The 15,972-nt window shown below is 41.4% G+C and overlaps 1 protein-coding gene across 3 annotated transcripts in view; it reads right to left on the reverse strand.

The window, feature by feature from the left end:
• reln (reelin) overlaps positions 1–15,972 on the reverse strand; it is a 343,770-nt gene that overhangs the window by 100,841 nt on the left and 226,957 nt on the right. For all 3 annotated transcript variants that reach the window (XM_078235653.1, XM_078235652.1, XM_078235651.1), the window contains exons 29-33: positions 8,786–9,021; positions 6,968–7,125; positions 4,421–4,628; positions 3,148–3,224; positions 1,816–1,974 (exon numbers count right to left, since the gene is read on the reverse strand). In XM_078235653.1, coding sequence (XP_078091779.1) covers positions 1,816–1,974; positions 3,148–3,224; positions 4,421–4,628; positions 6,968–7,125; positions 8,786–9,021 — 838 coding nt within the window. The remainder of the gene's footprint in view (positions 1–1,815; positions 1,975–3,147; positions 3,225–4,420; positions 4,629–6,967; positions 7,126–8,785; positions 9,022–15,972) is intronic.

Here is a 15,972-nt window from a genome sequence, read left to right on the forward strand (position 1 = left end):
TGACAAAAAAATGACCAGGACAGGGCAGTGGATGTTGTATACATGGACTACAGTAAAGCCTTCGATAAGGTTCCTCATGGCAAGCTGAAACAGAAGGTGAAGTCATATGGTATCCAAGGTGAGCTGGTAAGATGAATACAAAATAGAAAGCAGAGAGTAGCAGTGGAAGGGTACTTTTTTAACTGGAGGTCTGTGACAAGCAGTGTTCAACGAGGATTAATGCTGGGGCCTCTGTTATTTGTAATATATGTAAATGATTTGGAAGAAAATGTAGGTGGTCTGATTAGGAAATTTGCAGATGATACAAAAATTGGGGGAGTGAGGAGGATTGTTAGAGGAAATAGAAGGATATAAATCGGCTGGAGACCTGGGCCGAAAAATGGCAGAGGGAATTTAACCAGGACAAATGTGAGGTGATGTGATTTGGAAGGTTTACTGCAGAAGGAAAATATACAGTAAATGGTAGAGCCCTTAGAAATATTAGCATACAGAGGGATCTAGGCATGCAGACCCACAGTTCCCTGAAGGTGGCAACTCAGGTGGACCAGGTGCTCAAGAAGGCGTTTGGCACGCTGGCCTTCATCGGTCAGGGCACTGGAATTGGAAAATCATGTTGCAGCTGAATAAGACTTTGGTTGGGCCACATTTGGAGTATTGTGTACAATTCTGGTTGCCACATTACCAGAAAGATGTTGATGCATTGGAAAGGATGCAGAAGAGATTTATTAGGATGTTGCCTGGTTTGGAGGATATGGACTATGAAGAAAGGTTGAACAAACTTGGATTGTTTTCATTGGAGTGTCGGAGGATGAGGGGAGACCTGATAGAGGTTTATAAGATTATGACAGGCGTAGATAGAGTAGATGGTCAGAGTCTTCTTCCCAGGGTAGAAGGCTCAATTACTTGGGGGCATCGGTTGAAAGTGGGAGGGGAAAGCTTAAAAGAGATATAAGGGGCAAGTTTTTCACAAGGAGGGAGGTGAATGCCTGGAATGCACTGCCGGAGGAGGTGGTGGAATGAGATTATATAACAACGATCAAGAGGCATTTGGGTAGATACATGAATGGGCAGGGATATGGACCATGTAGAGGCAAGAAAATATTAGATTAGAGAGGCATCTGTGTTGGCACAGAGTTGGTGGGCTGAAGGGCCTGTTCGTGTGCTGTACTGTTTTTTTGTTCACTGACTTCATGAAAGAGACAATTTCATTCTCATTTACTTAAAAGTGTAAAGAAAGTGACATTGCAATGCTACTTACACATACAAAACGGATGTTATCGCCCTCCTCCACCACCATAGAAAAAGATGTGCCAACAATGAATTTCCCAAAAAGATAACAGCACTTTAATATTGTGGTTAAAACAGTATTTCCATTTATATTGTTAAATGGTGAGTGCATGATAGTAATTATAATAAAACGAAACATTTGAAGTTCATGATTGTTGCTGATGATATTATTTAGATTGAGTATTTTTGAGCTGTTCCTTCCAAACATGTATGATTTCTGGATGAATGAAGACAACATGAGAGTGGCATGGTGACACAGTGATTAGCACTGTTGCTGCACAGTGGTTGGCACTGCTGCCCTCACAGCGCCAGGGACCTGGGTTTGATTCCCGGCTTAAATTTACTCAATTTTTTCAAATGGTTTTGATTCCAACTTGCATTCGATGGTATCTAGTTAGTGCACAACCTCTGATTGCATTCCAATATACCCTAAAATAAGACCTTGAAATTAGGTCATGTCTAGTTGGCCAGAACGATCAGTGAAAAGTCTGCTGCTTCAGTCAAACCAACTGTAATTCTACAACTTACCGTGTTGTGGCTGCCACCAGCGAAATGCTGTCGATATGGTTTTGGCTTCTGGGAGTAGCTCGATCGTTATTATTTGAGGCTGCAGAAACGACATGTAGTCCAGCTCACGCAGAACATGCCAGGTCACTCCGTTGTCGTTGGTATACTGCACAACAATTCCTAGATTTTGGAGAAAGGAGGGAATAGGGTTATAGGTGACGCTGGAATTTTGTTTTACTTTGGCAGATCTCCCATGGCATTGCTCACCGTGAGTCAAAGGTTGTTCTGTTGTTAGGGGTCGGGGTAGAGTTTGGAAGAATGAAAGAATTTGGGAATAAAGACTGTAAGAGATTGTCCCAGGATCATTAATATTAGCATTTTTAAATTGTTTACTTATGAGGAACCAAACAGATAAAGAAATCATTTATCTGCTCTCTGCATGCACACTCTGGGTGCAATATGGAGAAGTTACTTTTAACTTTCCTGTTGGTTTTACTAAAACAGAAAATAAATATATTCATATCTAAACAAATTAACCTACTTTCTGTCTTGCCTTCTTTATCAGATAATTCTGCGACAGTATTCAATGCTACCAAACATTTATGCTTAAAGAAATATGTATGACTTAAGAACTTCAATTTATTTACTGCCTACAAACTTCACTGTCCTTCCTGATCTCCCCATTGATTGCAAGGCTACATAAGGGCCTTAACTGGGACACGGGTGGGCTTCCCGCCTCAGGCCCTGCGTGTCCAACTGTAAAATCACTTCCGGGTCAGGGCGGGCGGGATTCCCTCCCATGCTACTTTACAGTCCCCCACCACCTTCAAAACTGCTGGTGGGGTGGGGGAATACAATTCTGGCCTCAGACGGAGGCTTAAACCTGGGGCTTCTTGGTTTTATATCATACATGCAAACAAGATGGGTGGCACGGTGGTTAGCACTGCTGCCTCACAGCACCAGGGACCCAGGTTCAATTCTTGCCTCAGATCACTGTCTGTGTGGAGTTTGCACATTCTCCCCGTGTCTGTGTGGGTTTCCTCCGGGCAATCCGGTTTTCTCCCACAGTCCAAAGATGTACAGGTTAGGTTGACTGGCCATGCTAAATTGACCCTAGTGTCAGGGGATTAACGGTAAATATGTGGGGTTACGGGAATAGGGCCTGGGTGGGATTGTGGTCGGTGCAGACTCGATGGGCCGAATGGCCTCTTTCTGCAGTGTAGGGATTCTATGATTCTATGAAGAGTGATTATAATATTGTAGGTATCTTCCTTAACAGCACTAAAAAAATATAATTCCGTTTTCTGAACAAATAAACAAAAAATTAAATGACAAACGCTTCAGAATCATTACCTTCATTTCTAGCTCTTGGTTTGCTGCACGAGGAACCAAGGGTTTTGCTTCCAATTCGGATATAAAATTGAACCAACCTATACATGAAACATAAAGATTACAAGGTTCATAGGAAGAAAGCCTTTTGTTAAAGACAACCGATATCATCAGGCAGTCCCACTGTACTATATTATGGACAACATCAGAAACTCATTTATGACCAAAATTGAAAACAATCTGATAGTGCCGTGGTTATGAAACTAGATTGCCAAAGACAAGCATGACAAGCTACAAAATTGACTTCTGGAATTAATGATTATGGAACAGATACATTGAGGGGGGCTGGGGGACAGGGATGAGGATGTGTGTGGATTTCAGCTGCACTTGACCAGCTGGGACAGGGAGCAGTTAAAACCCTCAGTGACGTCCCTGCTGCTTTCCCACCTGGACCTGAGGTAAGAGAGGAAGTGCCCGAGGCTGACAGGCTCTTCTTTACATTAGCAGTTTGTAACTCAGGGAAGCTGCTGCAGTTTGGAAATGAATTTAAATGCTGTCAGCCCTCAGTACAAGATATTCAGAACTCAGCACAATGTGATAACCTCTCTGTGAGAGGCAGTAACAATGACTAGTGTGGGAACGGGATAAATTCACACTCGATACCAAGGAATATTCTTCAGAAGTGGGTGTTAGGGCACAGTGGGAAAACAGATTTTCAGGAGTTCTACTCTGTGTAAAGTTCACTCTTCTGACTGACCTGTCCTTAACATGAAATTGAGTGACAAACCTAATGCATTTAACAGCCCTGAAAATCCTATGTTAATGAATACAAATCATTCATCCATAAATGTAAACTTATTACTGGCATCATTATAAGGGTTCAGCACAATGGATTTGAATTAAGTCTGAATATCATTAGGGCAAAATCTTCCGAATAGGTTCAGATTTAGAACCCCAAATCAGATTAGATTATTATTTCCTCATGGTGCAACTAATTTAGAGGTAATTTCAGCTACTGGCTATCTCAATGGTTGCGTTCATCTCAAATGCACAAAGTGGTATCCATGATTGTCTGAATTGACCAGAACTGAGCAAATTCAGAGATTCAAACTGACACAATTTGAATTTGCAGACAATCTGTACTCTGCTTCATGAGTTACAAATCTGACTGAAATGTTGTTTCTTAATAAAATAATTTAATAAGCATTTTATTGAAATACAGTGCACTCAAACAATGCTAACAGAGATCTCTTAATGTAAAATTACTCTGCAACAAATATCAAATTTTGCTTTTAACCTGATGTTTGTTGTGTCAAGACTGACAGTTCTGGCCTCTCTTCCTCCAGGGCCATTGAAGTAGAGGGATTTCCCATCATTCAGTATCCCGCAGCCTATACCAGTCTGTCCTCCTGTAACCTTGAACCAGAAAGGACTGAGCTTATCCTCAAAACGATCAGTCATTTCACTGGGGTTTGATGTATTCGGCACACAGGTTCCCTCTTCAACTACGAGAGAATGGAGCCATGCATCATCAGTAGAAGCAGCTTTCTGCATTAAACATTTGCCATTAAAATAGTGAATCGTTTCTATTAGTTAAACTGGAAACAGGAACACAAAGAGAAGCAAACAATTGAACAAGTCTGAAAAATGCACACCAGTAAAACAATTGCTAAACATAAATTACTTTTAAAATCCAATTTGAGGTTACAATTTATAACTCTTGGATATTGTTTCTCCTTTGTTATTCCTGAGCACAATGAGAGAATGAGAAACACACAACAGAAATTTGTATTACTGTGTGATTTGCTAAACCAAGTAAATGTGCTCAGTGCGTTGAAGATGGAGTCCTGGCTGTGGAAGTAAGCTGTTTTAAGTAATTTAAGCCATGCGCATTCTAGTAAAGATGGAACTAGCAGCCAAATATAAGCTGCAAAGTCACTTTTTATTTTAGAATAAAAGAGCTCCAGTGTTCATTTTAAAATAAAAATGTGCACATTTTTAATAATGCAGCACCCAACTTAACTAACATTGTAATTCACGGTTTATTAATGAGCCTTGACCTGTTAGCACCCTGGATGTAACCTCCCTGACATGGTTCACAACATGGGTGTCACACTCCATGATGCCCATCACAGTCAGTCACTGTCACCATTTTCATTAGACTCGGTGTAGATTCACACAATAGCATGAGGAGAAACAAAATCTCAATTTTCCACGCTAACCCAATCTTCGATCAGCCAATTGCTTTGGACCTTGGCTCCTCAATTGTTTGCTGGGCAGTTCACATCATGGGCCACTTGTTATACTGCACACTTTATTAAAACACATGGAAAGTGGAACTCATCATGGGAGAAAGCTCAAAATGAATGATAATGTCGGGGGCACATCGTTTTACATTCTACTTGATATTGATTGGAAAAGGAAAATAATTCAAGTGTAAATCTCTCTCCTAACGTGTTTTGCCCTTTCACCCAGTGCACTGAATTTCTACATCTCAGGCACCTTTTAAAACAAGACGGGTCTGATTTACAGCCCCCGGCCATAGTTCCATCTGAATCATATTCTGAAATTTAAAATCAGGAATCATAGAATAGAATCACAGAATAGAATCACAGAATCCCTACAGTGCAAAAGGAGGCCATTCAGCCCATTGAGCCTGCACCGACAACAATCCCACCCAGGCCCTATCCCCGTAACCCCAAGTATTTATCCTGCTAATTCCGCTGACACTAAGGGACAATTTAGCATGGCCAATCAACCTAACCTGCACATCTTTGGAGTGTTGGAGGAAACCCATGCAGACACGGGCAGAATGTGCAAACTCCACACACTGACCCGAAGCCAGCATTGAACCCAGGTCAGTGCTAACCACTGTGCCACCATGCCGCCCTTATTATACATGAGCATAATAATGCTGCTTGGTGTTTCATTTGCATTCATGAAATGGAGGTGGGTTGATTTCCAACATAGAATCATAGAATCCCTACAGTGCAGAAGGAGACCATTCGGCCCATCGATGGATTTGTTGATTAGAGGGTCAGAAATCAAAGCAAAACTACTTTTCCTTTGTTGGATATTTCAAATATCCCTTCCCACCAGATATCACAGGAATTTTCATTACTTTCATTTGGAACTTGCGAGTGTTTATTTAAAATCTTAGGAAGTGCAATGGAAGCACAAACATTCTTGACAAAATAATAGGTGACAAACTGGACTTATTCCATAGGATTCTGACCCCGCATGCTCCGTGCTCGGGATTGGTGGAGTGGGGTCAAAATCCCATGAGTTCACTCGGCATGACGCACTTTCCGATTCTCTTGGGCCCTCGTCGATGATGTAATCAGATTCACGTCCATAATGGGTGAGAACGTGATTTTAATAAATCTGAATACATTTGAATAAAATGAACTAGTTCCCTTGCCAAATTAACCCCCATCACAGTATATTCATACCAATGGCGTTGTTTGGTTCAGATATTTCTGTCCTGCTCAAGCAGAAGTACCTACTCTACATATCATAGTAAGAAGTTTCACAACACCAGGTTAAAGTCCAACTGGTTTATTTGGTATCATGAGCTTTTGGAGCGTTGCTCCTTCATCAGGTGAGTAATGAAGCAGCACTCACCTGATGAAGGAGCAGTGCTCTAAAAGCTCGTGATACCAAATAAACCTGTTGGACTTTAACTTGGTGTTGTGAGGTTTCTTACTGTGCCCACCCCAGTCCAAAGCTGGCATCTCCACATCATGGCTACATATCATAGTAAACGTTTAGCAAAGGTTAAAATCTTTTGCACAAGCCCATTTGCACTTTGATCAAATCAAACAGCTTTTTGACATAACCTTACCAGTGTAGCCAAGATCACAGAAGCAGACGCCAGAGATACAGTCACCATGTCCACTGCAGTAGTTAGGGCAAGGTTCAGAAATGTAAACTTCATCTAAACCAAATGCGGGTGCATTCCTGTGGGCGCTGGTCTCCTGAAACCAGCGGAATCGAGTCTTACTGTAATTCAGCAAAAGAATGAAAGAAATTGAAATAGTTACAAATATTTATTAATTATTGCTGGAGCAGTAATAATGTTGAAGTAATTTATTGGTAGTTTTTAGTTTAGCAATATCAATTCTACTACAGAGGAAGGCTACATTGCAGGAATTGGTTTATTGGGCAAACAAGAAATGCTTTGTATTTTTACATGATACAACACATGGCATAACAGGTTCCCAGGTGCAAATTCTTGGTAATGGGCCTTCCAAGCAGAAGGCTGCACACAAGACCTTGCCCCAGGCTTTCCTACAGCCTGTACACCGCTGACTTCAGAGATGGAGAGAGAGGCAGCAATGCTCGTCTTTCCTCCCAGCAGGTTATAATCAAAGTGGAAGTTGCTTTTCCTCCAGCAGTCTCAAACCAGGCATAGCCAGCATAGTTACCTCACTTCCCAGCTGTCACTTGCAAGTTGCGATCAACCACCTAGTGTTCACTTCTTTGCTTTTATGACAATCTTTCAGGCATGATGTTGAGACATTTGCACTGATGTTAAACCCAAAGCTCTGTCTACTTGTTCAGATGAACATACAACATTCTATGGCACCATTCAAAGAAGATCTAAATACATCATTAAAATCAATGCAGATCACCTGGTCGTTAATCTCATTGCTGTTTGTGGGACCATGTAGTGTACAAAATATCACACAAATACCTTCCACTCCTCCCTTCTGCTTTTGGGGTGGACACAAAGGTGTTATCCAAACCCCTGTTCTCCGACCGGGGAAATGAAAATTGCAAATGAATGTGCACTTAAACGCAGGACAGAACTGTTCACTCACTAACAGATGATTTAAAATTAGAAAATAATGGAATATTCCTTCAATTCTTTACCAAACATTAATCTTTAAATGAAGTTCAGTGGACCACTTGAGAAGTTTGAAAGTTCAGCCAGGTGCTAGCGGCACTTAAGCAAGAAACAGTTACAAAGCCAAAGTGTTGCCGGAAGAAGGTCGGCAGGTTATCTCAGATCACCGGAATGTTTGATTCATTCCTAGTTTGGTACCGGATGTTTCAGTAAAACTACCCTATTCTGTGCCGAAAATCAGCTCTTCACAACTTAACTGCTTTTTAACCAGACTACACCATTTCATGGAAAAGTTAGAGGACAATTTCCAAGTAGTGCACACAAGAAGAAAAAGAATAGCAAGGCTCTGTGTTTTCTTTAGTTTTGTTAGAAGCCATCTCGTTTCCTCCATCTCTCTCAGAACCCACTGGCTGAATCCATTTCTATCCAGACTGAGCACGTATATCCAAGGTGAACATTGATTCTCTCGTAACTTTGGATTCAATAACTAGCTGAGATTCTATTTAAAACTTAGTGAACAGAGATCATCTATTCACGTTTAATGCTATAAACTAGCCCTTTTCTTCATTGATGAACAGCAAATAATTTCTATTTGTGTTTGGCTGTTGATCTTATGTAGAGTTATGTTGAATGCACAGCACAAAACAGGCCATCAGGCCCAATCCATGTTCCACCCATCCATCTAGCCATATCAGCATAATCTTAAATTCCTGTCTCCCTTTTTTGTTCACCTGGCTTCTCCTTAAATACATCGATGCTGTTTGCTTCATTTACTCCTAGTGTTAGTTTAAAAATAACAGTTCTCACACATACCTGGATGCAACAGATCTTGGGATAACTATTGTGATTCTTATCCATGTTTCAAAGTCTCCTGTGTAGAAAATTGTCGACTTCCTCAGTTCTCTCGAGCTTCCCTCACAGCCTTTGACACCAGGAGATGCTGGGTAGCAACCTTCTTTTACCAATGACCAAGATCTGCCAGCATTATGAGAGTACTGAAGGAGAACAGGAGCGGCACTGCTGAATTGGCACTCGCATCCGATGTTCAGCTGGAAAGATTCAGATGTGATAAATTAAAACAATTCTGAGCAACAAATCTTAAGATGCTTTAGGACATGCATGTGTTTAAGTTTGTATATATGTGTATGCATGTGTGTGTGTACTTACTGTAAAAGATGTCAATAGTTATATAAAATTGTGCTGACATTAGTCCTCAGTACACACTTCCTATGCCCAATTTTGAAGAGAGGAAAAATATAGTTCCATCGGATTTTGGCCTGTTCAACTTTCTGATTGGGGCAAGAAGTAGTGTAGTGTGAGGGACAAAGATCTCACATTTTCCGCACAACCTACTGCATGTATCGTGGTGATGGAGGCGACCCGCCATTGGCTGGCAGCAGGATCTTCTGGCCCTGCTGTTGTCAACGGAGTCTCCCGTTGAATGCACCCCTTTCTGTTGGGAAACCCACAGCAGGGATGTGCCGTAGGTGGGACTGGAAGTCCCCGCCAGCCTGAACAGCCGGAAAGTTCTGGTCTCTATATTTCAATAAAACATGGATTGATATACCCATTGCTATTTCTAAAATGTTAAAACTGAACGGAGGCCTTTAAAATGGCTGAACCTAAGTCTGTCTGCTAACCCCAAGCAAAAGAAGCTACTTGGCAGTTTCTGGGAAAACTATCTCTGAGGAGGTACTAATGACAACCCCCTGTGTCACACAAATAGTGTGTCACACTATCTGTAACCCCCACGACTTGCCTGGGCTTGCAAAATCTCACTAATTGTCCTGGCTGGAGACAATACACATCTCTTTAACTTGTGCTTAACCCTCTCTCCACTCACATTGTCTGTACCTTTAAGGCTTGATTACCTGTAAAGACTCGCATTCCAACCATTATTTTGTAAATTGAGTTTGTGTCTTTATATGCCCTGTTTGTGAACAGAACTCCCACTCACCTGATGAAGGAGCAGCGCTCCGAAAGCTAGAGGCTTTTGCTACCAAATAAATCTGTTGGACTTTAACCTGGTGTTGTGAGACTTCTTACTGTGTTTACCCCAGTCCAACACCAACATCTCCACATTATGGAACAAGTAACATTGCTTTGCTGAGCTGCATAGCTCAGACTGCGGTTTACCATCTAACTAATAGTCTCACAGAGAAGGAGCTCTGCCCAGGTGGAATATTTGGCCCCTATCTACATTGTTTCTGCTGGAAATTCTGCACTGTCACCTACAACACTGATTCATCACTGCATTGCCTATTTCACCATGTGAAGTCAACACCACCAGAAAGGTGAATTATGCAGCAACAGTTTTTAACCCACCAACCTCCATGAAGGAAATATCTCATTAGACTTTGATTCTGGACTTTGGAACCCACATGAAACAATATTTCCTTTCTCCGTGGTTTTGTCCTGGAAACCTTTCTTTCTCTGTTGCTATCTGAATGCAAGGCGGGTGTGGTGAACACTCTTTTTGCATTTTGAGTGTGTGCAAATAAACTAACCATTTGAATTCAATATACATACAAACATACAAATTAGGAGCAGGAGCAGGCCACTCGGCCCCTTGAGTCTGCTCTGCCACTTGATAAGATCATGGCTGATCTGTTTTTAAACTCAACTTCATATTCCTGCCTATCCCCATAACCTTTCCTCTCTTGCTTATCAAAAACCTATTATCGTTGCCTTAAAAATATCCAAAGACTTTGCCTCAACCACCTATTGAGGAAGAAAATTCCAAAGTCTCACAACTTTCTGAGAGAAAAGCTATTTCCTCATCTCAGTCCTAAATGGGTGACCTCTCATTTTGAAACAGTGACCCTGAGCTCTAACTTCTCCCACAAGAGGAGACATCCATTTCACATCCACCCTGTCAATCCCCTTAGGATCTTATATGTTTCAATCAAGTCATCTCTTACCCTTCTAAACTCCAGCAGATACAAGACTAGCCAGTCCAGCCTTTCCTCATAAAACGTCCCTTCCAGGTAGTAACCTAGTAAATCTTCTCTGAACTGCCTCTGATGCATTTACATATTCCCTTAAACAAAGAGACCAATACTGTACACAGTACTCCCGGTGTGGTCTCACCAATGCTCTGTATGATTGAAGCATAACCTCCCTACTTTTGTATTCAATTCCCCTCACAATGAACAACAATATTCTATTAACTTTCCAAATGCTGCACCTACATACTAAAGTTTTGTGATTCATGTACAAGGACATCCTGATCCATCTGCATCTCAGAACTGTGCAATCTCTCACTGTCTAGGTAATAGATTTCTTTGTTATTCCTTCTGCCAAAATGGATAATAAATGGACATTTTGGCACATTATACACCATTTGCCAGATCTTTGCCCACTCACATATCCTATGTCCTTTTACAGCCCCCTTTTGCCAATTTTCACAACTTACTTTCCTACCTATCTTAGTGCCATCAGCAACCATAACATCAGTCTCTTCATCCAATTTATTCATATAAATTGTAAAGAGTTGAAGCCCCAGCATTGATCCGTGTGGCGCAATTACCCATCACATCCTGCCAACCAGAAAATTACCCATTTATGCTCTCCTTCTGCACTGTAAGGATTCTATTCTGTGATTCTATGCCTACTCTCTGCTTCCTGTTAGGTAACCAATCTTCTAACCATGCCAAAATGTTACTCTCTACATCATGAGCTTTTATTTTCTGCAATAACCTCTGATGTGGCACCTTATCAAATGCCTTTTGAAAATCTAAGTACAGTACATCCATCAGTTCCCCTTTATCCACAGCACCTGTTATTTCTTCAAAGAAATCCAATAAAATGGTTAAACATGATTTCCCTTTCACAAAACCATGTTGACACTTCTCTGATTACCTTAATTTTATCTAAGTGTGTCCTGTTATAACATCTTTAATGAAGGCTTCTAACACTTTCCCTATGTTGAAGTTAAGCTAACGGGCCTATAGTTTCTTGCTTTCTGTCTGCCTCCCTGTATGCATAAAGGAGTTATGTTAACTATTTTCCAATCTAATGAAATCTTACCAGACTCAAGTGAACTTTGGAAAGTTCAAACCAACGCATTAATCATCGGATTAGCTACTTCTTTTAAGACTCTAGGGTGAAATCCATCAGGAATCTGGGGCTTGTCAACCCACAACTCCAACAATTTTGTTAAGTACCACTACAATGATGATTGTAATTTTCTTGAGTTCCTCCCTTTTTTCCAATGTCTGATTTATGTCTGGGATGTTACCTGTGTGGTCGAGAGTAAATCGCAGAATCTTTACAGTGCAGGAGAAGGCCATTTGGTCCATTGAGTCTGCATTGGTTCTCTGAAAGAGCATTCTACCGAGACCCACTCCCCTGCCTTATCCCCATAATCTTGCACAAGTATGTTCCAGGTTCCAACCACTCACTGGGTGAAAACATTTCTCCTTAAATCACCTTTACTCCTTTTGCCAATTATTTTGAATCTCTGCCCTTTAGTTATTGATTCTTGAGTGGGAACAGTTTCTCACTTCTTATCCTGTCCATTCCCCTCAGGATCTTGAATACCTTTATCAAGTTTCCTCTCAGCAAATGCTTCTCCAAGAAAAACAGTCCTAACCTCTCCAATTTAGCTTCATAGCTACAATTCTTTATCTCTGGAATAATTTGTGTGAATTCTCTCTGTACTCTCTCAAATGCCTTCACATCCTTCAGGTATGGTGCCCAGAACCGGATGAAATACTCCAGATGAGTCCTAGCTAGTGTCTTATGCATGTAAAACATGACCTTTTTACTCTTATAGTTCATGCCCCTATTAATAAAGCCGAAGATACTATATGCTTCAACTGCCCTTGCAACTTGCCAATAGTAATGGAATTGACATAAATATATATATATGTTTAAGGGAAATGTTTACAATTCAGCTTTATGCTACAGGCAGTTAGTATGTCTGGTAGGAATACAGTTCAGATTTTTGGAGAGCAGAATTACTTACTTCGATCTTGCAAGTGTTTATTTTATGTAGAGGTGATGGACTTTTGTTTACTTAAATTCCCCTGGGATTTCTGATTAGTGATTGACAAGGTCATGTGATCATGTGATTAATGTGCAGAGCTCGGTCTGTAGGAGAGAGAAAAAAGCTTTTGCAGAAAATAGGTGAAGGCTGGTTGAAATTAGAAGGATGTTACAGGCTCCTGGAATTCTCGCTCTCTGAAAGCTCCAAGACTGTTAACAAATGTTAAAGCAAGTATGCCTGGGTTTGCTAACTGTATTTATTTGAAAGTGGTTATGATCTATACATGAATGGGGCTTATTTGGAACTGGAACAGTCATAAGTTAAAAAGTTGTTTCCTTTCATTTTTGAATGTTGTTCAATTGTTAATTGTTAAGCTGATTCATTTGTTAGAGTTATATTTAAAATGTATTATTAAATAAAATTTGTTTTACTATAAAGGATCCCTAATTTGTCAATGGAATCAATCCTGGAGCAAAGAACCCTTTCTTCACATTTATGCCAAAAAAAAATTGTTGGGATCTAGCCTGGTTTCATAATGTAACTTGGGGTTCTGGTCCAATATTCTAACATATACACCGAGGTGCCTCTGTTCCTGCACGGCCTTTAGAGTTTAGAAGACTCATGCAAAACACCTATTCAATTCATCTGCCATCTCCTTAATTTACATCTCAAGTTTGCTGTGGGATTATTCATAGAAAATTGGATTGCATCAAAACTGAGGGGTTAGGATATTCTCCGCCGCTTATGAAGGGCGGCAAGGTGCCACAGTGGTTAGCGCTGCTGCCTCACAGCGCCAGGGACGTGGGTTCAATTCCGGCTTTGGGTCACTGTCTGTGTGGAGTTTGCATGTTCTCCCCGTTTCTGCATGGGTTTCCTCCCACACTCTAAAGATGTGCGGGTTAGGTTGACTGCCCAAGGTAAATTGCCCCTTAGTGTTAGGGGGACTAACAGGGTAAATACTTAGGGTTAAGTGATAGGATGGGTGGGATTGTGGTTGGTGCAGACTCCAAGGGCCAAATGGCTTCCTCCTGTGCTGTAAGGGTTCTATGAAAGCGGGAAATAAATCAGAACACCTTTCTGTTTATGGATGGGTGGTGAGAGAACAAATTTGTGGTATTTAAATTTACCCCCCTCCTGTCCATAACAGTAACAAACTGAAGCAGGTGGGAGTTCTATTCCCTTATTCAGTGTGGGAAGCTTTTAAAGAGTCCTTAAAGACATCTCAACCAATTACCAAGCTGCCTTTGATAAGGCCAAAGGGGCCAGAGCTTTAAAAAAAAGACAGGCAAAAATGAAGGGAAAGAAACTGCTAATGGAGGCACAAGATAAAGGATCAATCCTGCATCTACCCACTTCTTTATGCTCATGAGCTGCATGAGTTGCTTCTGAGGGGATTTTTCCTTTATGAAAGGTAAATATTGGCAGGGCTAAGGTACAATTGGTTTTTTCACCTGAAAGGTCAGATGAGACCTTGGTTTAATGTCCTATCTATATTACAGTATGACCTGCAGTACAGCACTCCCCCAGTGTGCACTAGAGCATAGTGTGTGGATTGATAATTAAAGTCAAGATCTTCTGATTGAACAAGCAAGAAGCTGAACCAAGGCTGACCTCAAGCTGACAGTTGCCGCTTTGGACTCGCACTGGTCCTCACCTCGGGTTTCACATCTTTGCATTTGCCTCTCTGCTGACTCAGATCCTAAACAAAATATAGGCCTTTCCTCCTTTCTGTCGCCAGGAGCCATACTGGGCGTTAGGTCAAAGCCACTCCCAGGAATCACGTGCTCTCCTGCCACATCTGTATCTGCAAAAGGAGAAAAATAATCTCCCTTTGACAGACGCAGCTGGCGGGGACTCCTCTTCCCAAAGCCAGCTGTGCTTGGGACCTCCTGTAGCTCATTAATGCTGGACTTATATGTTATGTTGGAAACTTGTTCAGAATTGCTCCAATTACAGATGTGGCACTGCATGAAAGAAGGACTGCCAGATGTTCAAACGTCCATCCATGTTACCTGATTGACCGCGGCCCCAAGATACCCACCATCCATTTCTGCAAAGTCTGCCACAGCTACCTGCCATTGACCCTGGTGTGGGGACAGTGCTATCGTTTTAGGATCTGGGTCAGCAGAGAGGCGGCAAAAAATGTGAAACCTGAGGTGAGGATCAGTATGAGTTAGAATATTTAAGGGCAGCAACTGTCAGCCTGGTGTCAGCCTTAGTTCAGCCTCTTGGCTTTAAATATCAACCCACACACTGTGCTCCAGTGCAGCGCGGGGGAAGTGCTGTACTGTAGTTAGTGCTGTAATTCAGATAAAACATTAAACCAAGGTCTCATCTGCCCTGTCAGATTAAAGAGCCAATAGTACTTTTCAATGTTCTGCAAGTATTTATCCTTCAACTATTTTCACTTAAAAAAAATACATTGATCATTAATCTGATTATTGTCTGTGGGACCTGGCTGTGCACAAACTAACTCTGATGTTTTTCACATCATTGCTATGAATTCTTTATGGGATGTCCTAAGTTTGTGGAAGGCCTATATAAAGGCAAGTTATTTTGCTATGCCTTGCAATTTATCTGCCTCTCTTTGCAGGTAGGACAACCTACTGTCGACCTACTGATACCCTGCTGTGGAATGACATAAAGGAAAAATCCCCTCAAGCAGCTCCCTCTTGACTTCAGTGAGCATTGAAGAGATGGTTAGGTGGAGGGCTGATCCTCCAGCTCTGTAGATTTGTAGCTTGCCCTTTTTTAATCCTTGGTTCCTTCGGCCTTGGCAAATGCTACGAGGTGATTAGTTGAGCTGCCTTTTGAGGTTCTTCAAAAGCTGCCCAAATCTCCTCAATTTGTCAGTGCTCAGCAGGGAGGCAGAGCAGGACCAAAGACACCAGAAAACGTGAAGGCAATACGAAACAAAGAAGCTAACATACTATATCTGCGCTGGCACAAAAACCAAAGCCATTTTATATCTTCAAAGTTAATGTTTTCAGGCCTACATGAAACCATCCAG

This window comes from Mustelus asterias, chromosome 19, assembly GCF_964213995.1.
Source record: "Mustelus asterias chromosome 19, sMusAst1.hap1.1, whole genome shotgun sequence".
Lineage (NCBI taxonomy): Eukaryota > Metazoa > Chordata > Chondrichthyes > Carcharhiniformes > Triakidae > Mustelus > Mustelus asterias.